A 14,197-nucleotide genomic window follows, 5' to 3' on the forward strand; every position below is an offset into this window, starting at 1 on the left:
GTGGTTGTGGCCTAGGTACACACCGTTGGTCATTTATTCAAAATGTTAAGGTAGGAAGCCAAATACTTCCTTGCTCACTCATTGAAAATATATTTAGGGAGGTTAGTTATAAGTATTGGGACCTGGAGTGGTTTGTTCCTGGGTAGTAAAAGCAGCATGAACAACTTTGCTGGACAAATCAACAGATGTGGTCCTTGGTTTTCTTTGGTTCTCAAGGAAAACATGATGTGTGATAACAACAACAACAACAACAACAATAATAATGTAAAATCCATACAGCTCAACTCTCTTGAAAATTGTCAATAACTTACAGATCTCTTCTTAGCTAGAATGCAAGTTTCTCAAAATATGGATTGTTTCTTAATTATTGTCATTTCTCTGACACTTTTCACAAGATCTGATACATATACATGCTCGTTAAAGCTTATTTGAATACCAGATGGTAGATCATCTCTTTGGTATAAGTGAGATAAGACTTATTGAGTCTCTCTGATTCATATAACACCACTACAAAGAGTAAGTTCATAAGTAGGAGTCTATCACAATCACTCCCTTGAACCTCTTCTTGGTTCCAGAGAGCTAGGACTTTGGGGAAGATGTGGAAGCTTTTTCTAAACAGTAATCCCAGAGTTTATGCATAAGTGTCACCTTTACTTACAGTACCACACAGAACTCAACAAATAGCCCCTCCTCACTTGGCTCCCATTTAATAATGCTATTTAAGTGACATAATACCACTTTTCACTTCAAGGAAAAAATACAGACTTTGGGGGTATGTGAGGCAAATGTAATTGACTTTATGGTCACTTATACTTTACAGTTTCTCGAATAATATTATGGGACAGGTTAGCAATGGCCATACGATGGTGCCTCTTCATAGACAGTGCATGAGTTGAGAAAGAAATATTAATGTAATTGCTGTTATTACTTGAAGAATCTCAGTTTGTCACAGCATTGAGGACCAGGATTTACCTTCTGTTGCTGCTCAGCTCACATGTACTCTGCAATGGGTCATACATTAATTATTGGACTAGCTGTAGCTCCAGTGATGCTAATAATAATAGAACATAAAACTCTAAGTTTTCTCTCTTAATAGAGGAGTTAGTGTGTTAGCTCATGGCCTAAAAATGTGCAGTCTTAGGTTTTTGCTCGTTAGGTTCAGAATTACTTTTTGTGAAAATGAAGTCTGAAAATCATTATCATGGATATCCCAAGGTATATTCATTCTGTGACTTACACTACATTTAGTGATATTAATAACTTAGAAATAAAATGTTACCAGAATCCCCTGGGAGTAATGATATTTTTTTTTTCCCCCGTTTTATTCCACAAAAGCACTCTGGCTGCAATTTTGTTTTGTTTTGTTTTGTTACCCTGGTAGGAACCTCAGTCCAGATTTTCAAAACTTTTTCTGTTTTATTTCCCTACTACTTCTTTAGATGATGATCCATAGTTGTAATACATTATTTTTGAAGTACAGGTATATTCCTGAATACTCATAATAACTATCAGATTTCAAAAATAATGCACAACTTTATCTAAACTACCAAGTTAGCCACTGGTATGTTTTCAGACTACCGTAATGAGTCTGTTTGACCTCATGTGTACGTTTGCATTAATAATGAGAGTTGGGACTCTCTTTTTATATGCCTTAGATATTTAGACATGGCCTAGATATAATACTGTGCTTTAAGTCTTTATCAAGCTTTCATGAGCAGAGCCATAGTCTAGGAAGTTTTAAGATGAAGAGATATGATTAAGTATTGGGTGTGAAAATTATTAGCATTTTAGAACTAAAGGAAATCTTACTGATTAAGTATTTTAAACCTCTCATTTTAGATATTGAGAAAATGAAGGTTACAGGAAGTAGAAAATTTGAAAGTAAAAGTAGCTAATGACTGAGATAACCAGGAGCAGAATCCAGATCTTTTGAACCTTGGACAGTACTTTCCTCTCTACTTACCTAGGAATCAAAAACTTTAGATTTATTATTTACTCAGTGACTCCAGTTCTTTTCCCAAAGGATGGAGGGCCAATATTTTAATATTTATTTATTTTTGAGAGACAGAGCTTGAGCGGGGGAGGGGCAGAGAGAGAAGGAGACATAGAATCTGAAGCAGGCTCCAGGCTCTGAGCTGTCAGCACAGAGCCTGACGCAGGGCTCTAACCCATAAACTGAGAGATCATGACCTGAGCTGAATGACCAATGCTTAACCTAGACTGAGCCACCCAGGCACCCCGTGGAGGGCCAATTTTTTAAAGAAAACATCTTTTATCAGAAATTATCTCTAGCTTTGTACTGGAATTCTAATTTCAGAATATTGAACAGGAAGGATTATTAATAACTGAGGATCTAGAATAAGGTGAAAAAAGCTCTGGAGTGAAACAGTGTGCATTTGAATCTATCTTGTTGGCAATTTACTTAAAGTCTCTGTGCCCCTCTTGTTGCCTTGACACAGGTTGTTGCCATGATTTCAGACGTAATATAATACAAATGCATTATAAGTCATAGATAGTATGTAATGGTGTTAGTCATGAATTAATGTAATGGACCGATTTCTTATAGCATACCCAGAAGTAAATTCAAAATGGATGAAAGACCCAAATGTGAAACCCGTTAAAGAAAACACAGACAATAATTTCTTAGAGATTGGTCTTAGCATTTTTCTAGGTATATCTCCTCAGGCAAGAGGAACAAAAGCAAAAATAAATCATTGGGACTACACCTAAATAAACAGCTTCTGCACAGTGAAAGAAACTATCAGCAAAAAGAAAAGGCAGCCTCCTGAATTGGAGAAGATATTTTGAAATGATGTATACAATAAGGGGTTAACAGAAAAAATGTATAAAGAACTTAAACAGGGGTGCCTGGGTGGCTCAGTTGGTTAAGTATCCGACTCTTGATTTTGGCTCAGGTCATGATCTAGCAGTTAATGACTTCTAGCCTTGCATCGGGCTCCGTGCTGATGATATAGGGCCTGCTTGGGATTCTCTCTCTCTCTGCCTCTCCCCTGCTCATGCTCTCTCTCTCAAAAATAAATAAACTTTTTTTTTTTTAAAGAGAACTTCTATAATAGAACACCAACCACACCCCCCCCCCACCAAATAGTCTGACTTAATAATGGGCAGAAGACCTGAATAGACATTTCTCCAAAGAAGACATACAGATGGCCAGCAGACACGTGAAAAGTTCCTTGACATCACTAGTCAGCAGGGAAATGCAAATGAATACCACAATAAAATATCACCTCACACCAGTCGGAATGACTAGGATCAAAAACACAACAAATAACAAGTGTTCGTGAGGATGTGGAAAAAAATTAAAAATAGAAATACCAGAAAGAACCCCCACTAACTTCAAAAGGTAGATATGTTCCTATATTTATTGCAGCATTATTTATAATAGCCAAGATATGGAGGCAGCCCAAGTGTCTATCAACAGATGAATGGATAAAGAAGATGTGGGGTGTGTACGTGTATATATGTATATACACACACAGCCACAGAAAGAGAACTAGGTCTTGCCATTTTTATTTATTTATTTTTTTAAATTTATTATTTTTTTTAACGTTTATTTATTTTTGAGACAGAGAGCATGAACGGGGGAGGGGCAGAGAGAGAGGGAGACACAGAATCGGAAGCAGGCTCCAGGCTCTGAGCCATCAGCCCAGAGCCCGACGCGGGGCTCGAACTCACAGACCGTGAGATCGTGACCTGAGCCGAAGTTGGACGCTTAACCGACTGAGCCACCCAGGCGCCCCCTAGGTCTTGCCATTTTTGACAACACGGATGGGCCTTGAGAGTATTATGCTAAGTGAAATAAGTCTGCGAAAGACAAATACCATATGATTTTACTTACGTGTAAAATCTGAAAAACAAAAAAACCCAAACTCATAAATATAGAGAACACAGTGGTAGTTACCAGAGGGAAATGGTTTGGGGGGGATGGGTAAAATGGGTGAAGGGGAGTGGGAGGTACATGCCTCCAGTTATGGAATAAATAAGTCAGGTGAAAGGTATAGCACAGGGAATATAGTCAGTGGTATGGTAGTCAGCATTGTATGGTGACAGACAGTAGCTCTACACTTGTGGCGAGCATGACACAAGTAGTGTTGTTGGATCACTGTGTTGTGCACCTGAAACTAACATTGTGTGTCAGCTATTCTTCAGTTTGAAACATCTGTTATGAAATACTGTTGTTTAGCTGCTATCAATTCGAAATGGCAAAATGGAAAGAACGTGAATTTTGGGCTGTCACCATTTCCCAGGTGTGGGATCTTATAGAAGTTATTACATCAGCCAGAATGTCTGCCCTACAGAGTTGCAAGGATTAAATTAAGGCACCTCGCATGGTGTCTAGCTCACTTATTTTATGTTGGTTTCTTTTCCCTCACTCTCTTGACTGAACATCAGCATGGCAGATAGTTACTGGAGATAGCACCATTTTGACACGTGAATAATTTAACTTGGTGCTCTATAGCCTTTGCATGTGTTGGGTTTAACTCCCAAGTCAACTTAAGTGCTATTTTATCTTCTGATTGCTCTTTACTCTGTTTCCTGCCCACTTTCTTTATTTATTCCTCCTAGCAAGTTCTAATTACATTGATGTATCAGATGTGCCTCATATTTCTGAGTGTCCCTGAGATGGCCTCTTAGTTGTAACATGATGTGATTTATTTCTGATAACAACAACAAAAAATATATAGATAATAGTTAATTCAAACCAGCTCTTGTTAACTTTTGGGAATTTTATCAAGCCCAGTGCCGTTCTTTTTATTAGTAGAGACTTGTTTTTATAGTAACAAGTGTACGTCCATCACACAGGGAATTATTGAAGTTTCTGTGCAGCCTTCAAAAACAAAACAGAAAAGCCACGATGCCCACATCCAAAGCCATAGAACCACTGTCTTCTCACCTTATGTGAGCATCTGCAAGGCCTGAATTCCATCCCTTTGAGGTGCTTGATGTTCTCGAGCCCCATTTTCTTTCCTTTTGTCTGCTCAGACTGCACTTTTCTGGTGACGCTTCATTGTGCTTCTGTGCAGTCCCTGGGAATTGCCTAGATTTCCCCAGCCTAGGATGTAGAATTTGGAAGAGTCCCTGGAAAAGGTTGACTTACTCAAGTTGTACAGCAGATAACCTGAATTTTGACTGGCGCTGGCAGCACCGCTGGGAGAGATTGTTCGTAATAACAAAATGCTAACAGATGATTTTTCCACATTGCTTGGCACCATCACAATGTCTTTCATCAGCAGGCACTTTGCCGCGTTCTTTTTTGACAGACATGTTTGTGGGGACCAGACAAGCAAACGTCTCCTTCCGTTGCTTGGGTTTCAGTACAGTGTGTTCCTTCGATGGTATCTCTGAGCAGTGGTAATGTGAAGGATATTAAAAAATAATGAGGATTTGGTAGGGGAAGGAAGGACCAGCCCCTGAGGAGGCTGGGGGAGTTGCGTAGAGTCCAATCCCTAATCAGATTAAAATCACAAATGAGGTTCAATTCTACTGGATGTTTTATTATGTTTATGGGAACAGCCTTTATGCTTATTGTGAAAAGCACACTAATCTACAAGATTTTGAATCATTAAAATTAGATCAGTGTCAACTTTTAGAAATACCCAGACTTAAAAAACAAAAAACAAAAAACAAAACCCCTAAATGTTGTATTTGAATTTTGTAGGGGATACCAACTCTAAAATCTCATAGTTTGTGCTACGCGTTGGACTGTCAGAGAGGAAGTGGCCACATGTGTCTCTCTTTAAAATTTTTTTTGAAGCAACAAGTCTAGTTGGGTGGGTAATAAAGAGGCACAAGGAAGTCTTAATATTTAAGACTAAAGAAATAATTCAATTCAATAAGCATTTATGGATCACTAACTAGCCAAGCAATGTGCAATGTTCTGGAAGTTCAAGCATGAATGAGGCATGGTCCCCAATTGCCTGGAGCTTTTAGATTTACAAAGAAGATAAACATAAATAACTAAAATGTCATGTGAACCTAGCAAGCTCTTTGGCAACAAAGTCAAAGAAAAATTTTTGTCAAGAAAGATCAAGAAAAGTTTAAGCCTTCAGCTGAACTGGACTGAATTTTCCTTTGGGATTTTCACTAGGTGAAAATGGAGAGAAAAGGTGTTTTAAGTAGTGCAGATAGCATGTGCAAAAGCATAAAACTGTGAGGGTTGAATGTATGCTTGAATCTGTAGGGGTGCAGCACAGGTAAAATATAGAGAAGTCTCTGGAAAAGTTAGCAAAAGCAAGGTTTTAGGGTCATGAGGTGTCATGGAAAGAATGTAGACTTATCTGCTGTGTAAAATAACTATTTTCAATATAGATAATGAAGGGGTATTCTCCTATGGGGACATATCAGAATCAGGAAGGGGCTTTTTCAAATAACACGTGTTTTCCTTTGCAATTTTGAAATGACCCAAGGAAAAGTCATTGCCAAAAAGAATGCGCTGATACTGTGGTATCATACTGTCTCAGCTGTGCTTGGAGCACAGTACAGATTAAGGACAGTTGCTGTTGATTGCAATTCTGGACGCCCTTTGTAATCCCTCGGGGAGCTTTAAGGGTATGGGTGCAAGGGTACCATCTCAGATCTCTGATGATGCTTCTGCCCATCAGTGTTTTTTTTTTTTTTTTGTTTTTGTTTTTTTTAAAGAGTTGTCTAGGTGTTCCTTTTTCTTCTTTTGTTTTTAAAGCTTATTTATTTTTGAAGAGACAGTGAGCAGGGGAGGGGCAAAAAAGAGAAGGAGGGGGGGATCCCAAGCAGGCTCCTTCCACCCTGCCAGCACAGAGCCCGATGTGGGGCTCGACCTCATGGGCTGTGAGGTCATGACCTGAGCTGAAATCAGGAGTCGGACACTTAACCAATTGAGCCACCCAGGCACCCCGAGAGTTCTCTTGGTGTTTCTAATGCAGAACAGGCTGAGAAGCACTACATTAGACAGATAAAAGTAGTTTCAGTAAGGAAAAGGATGATTAAAACAGAATGGTTTAATTGTGATTGCTCTCTTAAGGATTATGAATTTGAATCTTCCTTAGAGGGAGGGACACAGATACAGATTAATAGGCTATTGCAAGTGGGAAGAGGATGCAATTAAAAATGAAAGCAGTAGAATCAATCAAGTTATGAGTAAAGGAAGATGGATAAAACATGGATGGCCTCTGGTAGATAGAGCTTGGGGAAGACTGGAAAGATGTCAAACCTCAGCACCTGTCTGCTTTCAAATGATATACTGGGATGAAGGCAGAAAAACAGCAGATTTTTTTAGCAGGGAAGGTCAGGGAGAGGGAAACCCTTAGTGCTTCATGTGTCCTGAGGATCATTTAGCTAAGAATAAATAGAAGTTTTATAACGATTTTGTCTCCTGTGTACAAGCATCCGGTTTAATGTGAAAGTAAAGGAGCCTGGAAAAGAAACTCACCAGGGCTCAAAAACACTGTGTTCCCTTGACCCAGCCTCATCTGTAGTTTTGGCTATAAGGAACTGGGTTTGACATTTCATAAAGATTCCCAGGGATCTTAGGCAAACGTTGTCCAGGAAGGAGTACATGATTATTCTATAGAAAGTTCTCCTGTCTGTGTTTGATTCACCAAACCACTAGCAAATCACTGGCCGTAGATAAAGGTGAGGAAATAGCACATGGTTTCCACGTGCAAAGAAGAAGTAGGGTGGAAAACAGAGTTAAAACCTAGCTTTGCCAAAGACTCAATGCATAGTATGTGTGGACTTGAGATATTTCCCTTGTAATAGAGCCAGGCACACCTTGAAATAATTGGTAGGATATGGACAGATAGAGAATGAATGAGGTACTTAGTACCTAATCATTTTGAATTGCTGTGCCATGCTAAGTTCCTGAGTGCCACCAAGACAAAATCAGAATGATCAAAAGGGGTTGTGAATAGGGAAGGGCAAAGATAAGTAGTCTGTTTGGGCCTTTTGAATTTTACTGGTCACAGGGTTTCTTATTATAATCCCAGCATGTTGGTATGGAGTACATGGAAATCCAGTATGTCTTTGTTATTTGGGAATTCTTTCAGTCAGTGAACACAGATTGTGAGGAAACCATTCATGGAATCTATGCTTAATAATCTGTCCCCTTTGGGCATTTGCAGGAGAGGAGGGGTATTGAGAGAAGACAGCATTTGCAAAGGCCCAGAAAGAACATGGTCCTGAGAGAGGGACAGTGCTGTATAAGAGTGAAATCCAGGGAATATATGGGGAAGAGGCAGGAGCCCAAACTGCAGAAAGTAGACAGAAAACCAGTCAATGGAGACTTCAGTTCATGTTTCAGTGTTAGTCTGTTAAATATTGGCCAATTATTGAAGAGATATTAAGGAATAAAAATCTGCATTTATTGAAAAAATCTCCTGGAACCAGTAGGGTAAAACTGAAGTCAGGATAATTAGTTAGGTGGCTGTTGCCATTGTCCAGATAAAGAGGACCCAATGAAAAGTTGAGGTAGCGGGGATGGAAGGAAGGGAATGAATCAGAGAAATTAGTGAAGTTTGTTCATAAGTAATATGTTAGGAAAGAGCAAGGGAAAGCAAGGAATCCAGTGTAACATCCAGGTTTCTGAACGTGATGACTGGGAAGATGGCGATGCCATTAACTGCAAGAAAGAATTTCAGAGGAAGAACAAACTGAGGTTTGGCAGTGATGAATTCCTTTTCACACATGTTGAATTTGAGGTGGCTGATTAATTAAGCAGGTAGACCAGTCAGGAGGATGGTTGGAATTAAGTGGTAAGGTACCACTTTGGAAATTACAGTATATACAGTAAGTGAGTGTTGCTTACCATATCAGTACACAAGATGGTGCAGAGAGATTGTGTAGTGTGAGGATAAAATGGCAAGGAAGATGCCTGGAGACCACATTTAAGGGATGAATGGCATCCACAGTTTGACTGGAAAGGGCTGAGAGAGGGGAGGAAAAGGGGTAGAGAAAGTGTATCAGAAGTTCAGGGAAGGGTGCCTGGGTGTCTCAGTCAATTAAGGGTTCAACTCTTGGTTTCAGCTCAGGTCACGATCTCACGATTTGTGAGATTGAGCCCCTTATTAGGCTATGTGCTGACAGCATGGAGCCTGCTTGGGATTCTCTCTTTCCCTCTCTCTCTCTCTGCCCCTTCCACTCCCTCTCCCCCCCCCCCCCCCCCCTTTATCTCTCTCAAAATAAATAAAAGAAAAAGAAAAAAAAAGTTCAGGGAAGCGGGGAGAATTTCAAGGTACAGGCACAGTCAACTTTAACAATGCAGCCTAGAGGGCAGGATCACTGAAACGTGCTGACCAAATGTAACGCTCAAATCACAGGGTTTCAGTAAGTTGGGGGGTCAGGAAGGCAGGAGCCAAATGTAATTGGATGAAAGGGGAGTGGATGAGAAAATATATCGAGAGAGTTGTGGCTCTTTTCCGCCAAAATTCTGCTGTGAAGAGGAGACGGTGAGAAAGAAAGGGCAACAGCTAGAAGGGATTAAAGGAACTATCTTCATTTTTGCTTTAGATGGATAAAGCATGCTGCCGGGAGCCTGCTGAGAGGGGAAAGCAAGGTGGTGTAGCCTCTGGAATCTGTCAGGCATGAAAGAGACAATAATGTAGCAAACTTATGTGGTACCTACTATGCTCCAAACACTCCTCTATGGGCTGTTTTATATACATTAACTCATCTTCTTCTCAGCTGCCTTATGAGGTAGAATCTGTTAGTATCCCCATTTTACTTATGAGAAAACTGAGGTCCAGAGAGGTTAAATAACCTGCCCAATTTGTGCTCTCCCCACTGCACTAAGCACATGTGTTACAGAACCACCAAAACAATACATAGGCACATACATCAGCCTCAGCAGTCTAGGGATCATTGGTTAAGAGGGTGGAAGGGGGCAAGGTGATTGCTGTTGGATGGAAGGGACCAAGGTGATTGCTGCAGACACAGCTCAGTCACATGATAAAAGGAAAGTTTCTCTGTGGAACATGTCTTTGCAACTTGCTTCTATTATTAAGAAGTTGAAGACTGAGTAAAATGATTGGTTCATCAATGTCATTTGACTCTCAACCTTCTTGGAAGGTTAGTTGGGAACAACCACCAAGAGTTAGTGTGATGTGGCAGAACTGAACTAGTCGCTATAATGAAGTTGAAATGTTGGTAAGCGATTCCGCGGAACTCAGGGCTGGGATGTATTAGAGGTGGGCAGGGGAGGGAGAGGGCAATGGGACAGGTAGGATGTTGAAACAGATTATCTTGATCACATCGTTGAATGAAGCTTGAAATTACTTTCAGGTATTTGGTAGCAGAACTCCTGAAATTTTGGGTAAACTTTTGTATTTGTCGTACCTTGTTTATCTAGACTTGCTTAAGCTTTTCCTGGTTTTGCGCCCGTCACTCCACAAAGGTGGCCTTATTTGGAAATTTTGAAGAATGACTATAAATCTGTTGGTCTTTTATTCTAATATTGTCATTAGCAGCAGTACCTAATAGTAACATTTATTCAAATGTTCTATAGCTTTCTCAAAACCCTAGAGATGACTCACAATCCTCCTCATTTGGGGAAACTCAGGCTTGAAGACACAAAGTTCCCTGCCTGAGGTCACAAAGCTAACAAGTGGCTGAGCTGGGATGCAGACCAGGTAGTACGAATCCAGAGCTCAGGCGCCTAGCCCCCTGTGCTGTACAAGAAATAGACAGTGTCTGGATTTCGCCAGTTTGTTGAGAGTTGCATCAGGCTGCCATGTCCACATGTGAGAAACCCAACTTTAGAAAAACCTTGCCTCTAGTTCTACTGACCATGGTTATTTGGGGGTTGGTTCATGAGGGAAACGAGCTAGTAAAAATATAGTTAAAAGGTATCTTAATGTGGAGAATCTTCATATGTCTTTACCTTCCCTGGTGAGGTCATTAAACATATTTCTTTACCTTTTCCATGCAAAAGGGATCTATGCTTGTGTACAGTTTGTGGGCTGAAATCACAGTGGAGAGGGTTTTGTTAGGCCATAAGGAAGGTCCATAGGATAATGACCGGGTAGAAGCATCACAGTGGTTTTTACCTACCCATCTCGTCCATATTATGTGCTTGTCACGTCAGCTGCTGGGATACAGAGATGGGGGGGCAGATCCACCTCATGGAGTTTATAATCCGATGAGAAAGGCAGACATTAACTAAGTTCACCAGAAATATTTAATTACTGTAAAACTGGATTCTGGAAACCCTAATAACATCATAAATTTGAGTGCTTCCCCTTTAACCATAGTAGGCTAAATGACTTTGAAGGCTGGGAAACAGACTAGCTGATGACCGAGAGCTTGCCGGCTCTGTGCTACTAAGTGTAAAACCACCGACTCGAGGTGCTGAAGTAACTGAAAAGATAACCGTTAAACACCTGAGAGTCTTATAAAATGCAGTTTAAAATGTTGGTATGTAGAAGGGAAAAACAGCAAATCTTAATATTCTCATTTTCTGTACATTTGTATAGCTTGTTTATTACTATATTATGAAAGATTATGAAACAGACACAGATACTGATCAGAGACAGCTGTGATATGGAAACTTCTAAAAAAATACACATGTGTTACAGCTTCTTCTCACACCTTTTGTTTCTGCTGTGTTGGCCCAGAAATGGCATAGAAGAGGTGTTCTAAGGGAGACTATGACTTAGAGACTATGTGTCTCTAAGGTACACAGCCAGAAGGAACTCTCTTTTTTTCTTACAGTGTTCTTTTTCCAAACTGAAAATAATCAAAGATATATTCAAGCATGTTCAAATCTTTACGAAGAGTTTGTTTTGCCTTTGATATTAAAAATGGGTGAAAGTTCTTAGGGGATAGTTTTACTTTAAGCCTTAATCCATGGCAGTTATTCCCATGAGATCAGATTGGCTGCAATTACGCTTCTACTCCAACTGTCTAAGTCTTTGGAGAATTCATAAAGGGAAATTTATACCCTGTTGGATTCTGAAGAGAATGTCTCTGTGTTTCCCTGTGTTGATGTGGCCTGGGCTATGGTGGCACAGGGATGGTACTGAATTTTTTTTTATTTCTGCTATATTTGATTTTTCTAAAATCTTTACTTTCTTTCCCATTCATATCTCTACAGGCTCAGTTTGAACTTCAGGCATTTCATATCCGTGGGGAGCATGCAGCGGTTACAGCAAGGCTAGAAGAAACCATTGAAAATCTCAAACATGAGATAGAACACCGGTGGCGAGGAGGATGTGAGGAGATGAGAGACGCGTGTGTCTCCACCGATGACGACCACCCTCCAAAGACCTACAGAAATGTGTGCATCCAGACAGACAGAGAGACTTTCCTCAAACCCTGCGAAGGTGAAGGCAAGACCATCAGAAGTAACCAGATAATACCCAAAAAGCTGAATATCTCCTCTTTAAGCCAGCTGTCTCCCCCAAATGACAACAAAGACGTTCATGTACCACTTCAGTCTGTGGAAGGCATCTCACCACCTCAGCCAAAGGCATCGCCTCCCCCTCCCGCCCCACCCCTTCCAGCAGCCATCCCTCCCCCTCCCCCTCCCCCCCCCCCCCTCCCTCCGGGAGTTGCAGCTTTGCCACCCGTACCTCCACCCCCACCTGTAAGTGCCGGACCTCCTCCACCCCCACCGCCTCCTCTGCCTCCAAGTGCCGGACCTCCTCCCCCTCCCCCTCCGCCACCACTTCCCAACTCCCCTGCTCTGCCCAACAGTGGGGGGCCTCCTCCTGCTCCAACACCCCCAGGACTTGCACCCCCACCTCCTCCTGGACTCTTCTTTGGAGTTGGCCCTTCTTCTAGCCAATGTCCTCGGAAGCCAGCCATTGAGCCGAGTTGCCCCATGAAGCCTTTATACTGGACTAGAATCCAAATAAGTGATAAAAGGTAAGCCCAACCCCTGGCCCATTCTCAGCTTGTGAATTCCCAGGATTTTGCACAAGTGACATTTTATCCTTACCAGTTGGATATCTGTGTACTATATTCCATTCTCAAATGTGGTTTGTAGTGAATACCTTGGATTAACAAGGTTGCAGTGTTTGAGGGGGAGAATGTCTGTCTCCACCAGGTCTTATCTGTGTTCTCTACAGACTGATGCTGGGAGAAACAGTGCGTGCAATTTCAGATCCTTCTGTAAGATAAAGCTTCCATTTGACAGACTCTTCTTAGAGAAGAGCTCTGGTGTAAGTTAGAGCCTTCTCCAACATCCCTACAACTAGCAAGTAATCATAAAGACACTGAGCCCGAACCTATACTGCAGGTTCACCGAAGATGTTTAGAATATCTGTCTTGTCTTTAGATGGTATCAGCAACCTTATGATCTGGATATTTAACAGGTACGTGTAATTTTTCAGGTTTTATTAGAAGAACCAGACACAACTGAGTCATTAGCTCTTTAGGTCAGAAGGGCATCCTAAAATATAAAACCTCTGCTTGAACTCTCATCCCCCTAACTGCCAAATGCCCTCCCATCTTCTACCTTGTTGCCCTTCAGAGAAAGTGCCAGTGTGACACATCTTCCATTTGTATAGCTTGTTAAGCTGGGTTCTGTAAGGCAGCAAGACAGGTTGCTTGGAAACTTCCATACGGACATATTTGGATTGAATTTCTTCTGCCTCCTTTCAGAGTCTGTCAAGAGGACAATGAGAGAGGTGTTGAGCTGCTGCTTGATTAACCAATGTCTAGATTTGAAATTAATTTGTTTGTAAAGGACAACAAATAGAAAACATATTTTTATTTTTTTTTATTTTTTTAATTTTTTTTTTCAACGTTTTATTTATTTTTGGGACAGAGACAGAGCACGAACGGGGGAGGGGCAGAGAGAGAGGGAGATACAGAATCGGAAACAGGCTGCAGGCTCTGAGCCATCAGCCCAGAACCTGACGCGGGGGGCTCGAACTCACGGACCGCGAGATCGTGACCTGGCTGAAGTCGGACGCTTAACCGACTGCGCCACCCAGGCACCCCAGAAAACATATTTTTAAACATAAATATTTGAACTTATTCCCCAAATCGGTGGGTGATGGTGAATCTTTCAATTTATGTAACATTTTTCTGCGGAAGGCAGGATATTAAACAAAATACTGTGAAATTCACAATTATAAAGCAACTGGAAATCACTGCAGGGAGGAGTGGGGAGTGACTTAAAACTAAGCATGTGGTGAACTAAGTTGATTATGTGCCTTATATTGGCCCCTTTCCTCTAACCAAAGAATAAGGACCAAGAGTT

General features: G+C 41.0%; 1 protein-coding gene across 6 annotated transcripts in view; it reads left to right on the forward strand.

Moving 5' to 3' along the window:
* Window positions 1-14,197, forward strand: part of FMN1 (formin 1) — a 435,508-nt gene that overhangs the window by 217,826 nt on the left and 203,485 nt on the right. For all 6 annotated transcript variants that reach the window (XM_040492211.1, XM_040492210.1, XM_040492209.1 and 3 more), the window contains one exon: window positions 12,083-12,855. In XM_040492211.1, coding sequence (XP_040348145.1) covers window positions 12,083-12,855 — 773 coding nt within the window. The remainder of the gene's footprint in view (window positions 1-12,082; window positions 12,856-14,197) is intronic.

The sequence above is a fragment of the Herpailurus yagouaroundi genome, unplaced genomic scaffold (assembly GCF_014898765.1).
Source record: "Herpailurus yagouaroundi ecotype Mexico unplaced genomic scaffold, PumYag 184, whole genome shotgun sequence".
Lineage (NCBI taxonomy): Eukaryota > Metazoa > Chordata > Mammalia > Carnivora > Felidae > Herpailurus > Herpailurus yagouaroundi.